General features: G+C 47.1%; 1 protein-coding gene across 1 annotated transcript in view; it reads right to left on the bottom strand.

Moving 5' to 3' along the window:
- LOC103393003 (ryanodine receptor 3-like) overlaps positions 1–1,457 on the bottom strand; it is a 21,531-nt gene extending 20,074 nt beyond the window's left edge. Inside the window, exons 1-4 of the mRNA XM_017040978.2 lie at positions 1,439–1,457; positions 1,220–1,320; positions 998–1,132; positions 791–903 (exon numbers count right to left, since the gene is read on the bottom strand). Coding sequence (XP_016896467.1) covers positions 791–903; positions 998–1,132; positions 1,220–1,320; positions 1,439–1,457 — 368 coding nt within the window. The remainder of the gene's footprint in view (positions 1–790; positions 904–997; positions 1,133–1,219; positions 1,321–1,438) is intronic.
- Positions 1,458–1,862: the final 405 nt, after the last annotated feature.

Raw genomic sequence — 1,862 nt, forward strand, 5'->3', positions numbered from 1 at the left:
GCATGAAATTGCTACTGTCCCTTTTTTTTTCCAGGCCTTAATAAGAGCTGCAGGCCAGACATTTGTCCAATCAACTGAAGGGGGCAGATCTGAGCATTAACTCAGGGTCGGAGCCGTGGAGGAGAGAAAGGAGGGTCATGAATCAGACGCAAAGAAAAAGGGAAGAAAAAAGGTGAGCTGAGTGTAAATATAGTGCAGGTAGCGCTGTATAAAACTGGAGATGGCCACAAGGTGGTGTCTTTTTACATCTGAGCATCAAAATAATCCAATAATAACCCACCAATAATTAACCCCACATTTGGGAATTTCTTTTGTAAACAGCAGATCGACTGCAGCAGGCTGCCCTTTCATCTGGGAATCAAACCCTAACCTATCCCTTGCTTCTGAGTCAGGCTTGCTAACCGCTACACTGTGGGACCACTACACAAAAATGAGAAACATATCTTTCCTTTCACCTGGACACGTTTCACTTGCTTGATCTGGCAGCTGCCAATGTAGACTGGGTGGCGCCCCCTGGTGTCAGGTTGTTTATAATATCATCGGTTGTCTTCTGGACACTAGTGTCCACACTTGTACAATGGTGACAGGAAGTCTGGTTTTCAGCGGAAATATTTAGTGTTAGCAAAAACACCACGCCCATATTTCTAGGTTCCTCCTCATTGGTCCATTCGTAGAACAAACCTCTGAGTCTGACAACAACTCTGTGCATGTTGTTGTTGTTGTTGTTTATCCATGAACCCAGCAGACTTCGTGTTGAGTGTTATTTAAACGAAGCAGTTGTGTTGCGTACCTTGGTAGATTATAAAGTGGAGCCATGCGGAAACAGGCCACCACGGCTCTCTTCCTCTGTTTGGACAACAGTTTCTGCCAAACACACTTTTTGGACCTGAGCGGCTGCTCCACCTGAGAAGTTAAAAAAAAACTTTCAGTGAAACCATAGAACGTTCAACTGCCAATTTGTCAGAGACAAAGCGACGTGTATCTCTGAAGTCCCGACCTGCTCCAGGTTGAAAACCGCAGCCGAGATCCGCTGGATGCGGTCCACCACTCGCTCCGGGTCTGGAGGGCCTTCGGTCCTCGTTGCTATGTCCTTGTACAGGTTCAGCTGCCACCTGACTGCAGGGTCCTCTGACTGGGGGAGGGTTAGTGTTACAGAGTATTTCAAAGACCGGTCTACAGGAAGTGGCAGTGACAGTAATTACCACCTGGACAAACTCACCTTCTCTCTGAGGTGCAGGTTTTGGCGGATGTGATCTTTGACCTCATCATCTGTGTCTTTCTGTTCAGCAGCAGGAAACAAAGGGTTAAGATGAGACGGGGCTTAACTTCAAACTTCAAAACTTAAACTAAAGAATGCAGTTTTCATAATTTACTTTAAGTTGTCATTATATGTACAAGGAAAACATGGTTTGTGTCTCAATTGTATATTTATATTTACTTGTAACAATTAGCTCCATGCCAACATGCACTAAGAGTCATATTTGAAAACATACAAGAAAAAAAAAAAAACAACCATTTGGTTGATGCAGTCCAGTCCAGTATAGCTTAGTCCAGCCCAGCCCAGTCCAGTCCAGCCCAGCCCAGTCCAGTACAGTCCAGTCCAGTCCAGTCCAGTTTAATCCAGCTTAGTCCAGTCTAGTCCAGTCCAGTACAGTCCAGCCCAGTCCAGTCCAGTCCAGTCCACTCCAGCCCAGCCCAGTCCAGCCCAGTCCAGTTTAATCCAGTTTAGTCCAGTCTAGTCCAGTCCAGTCCAGTCCAGCCCTGTCCAGCCCAGTCCAGTCTAGTCCAGTCCAGTCCACTCCAGCCCAGCCCAGTCCAGTCCAGTCCACTCAAGCCCAGCCCATTCCAGGCCAGTCCAGCCC

This window comes from Cynoglossus semilaevis, chromosome 1 (genome assembly GCF_000523025.1).
Source record: "Cynoglossus semilaevis isolate Cse_v1.0 chromosome 1, Cse_v1.0, whole genome shotgun sequence".
NCBI lineage: Eukaryota > Metazoa > Chordata > Actinopteri > Pleuronectiformes > Cynoglossidae > Cynoglossus > Cynoglossus semilaevis.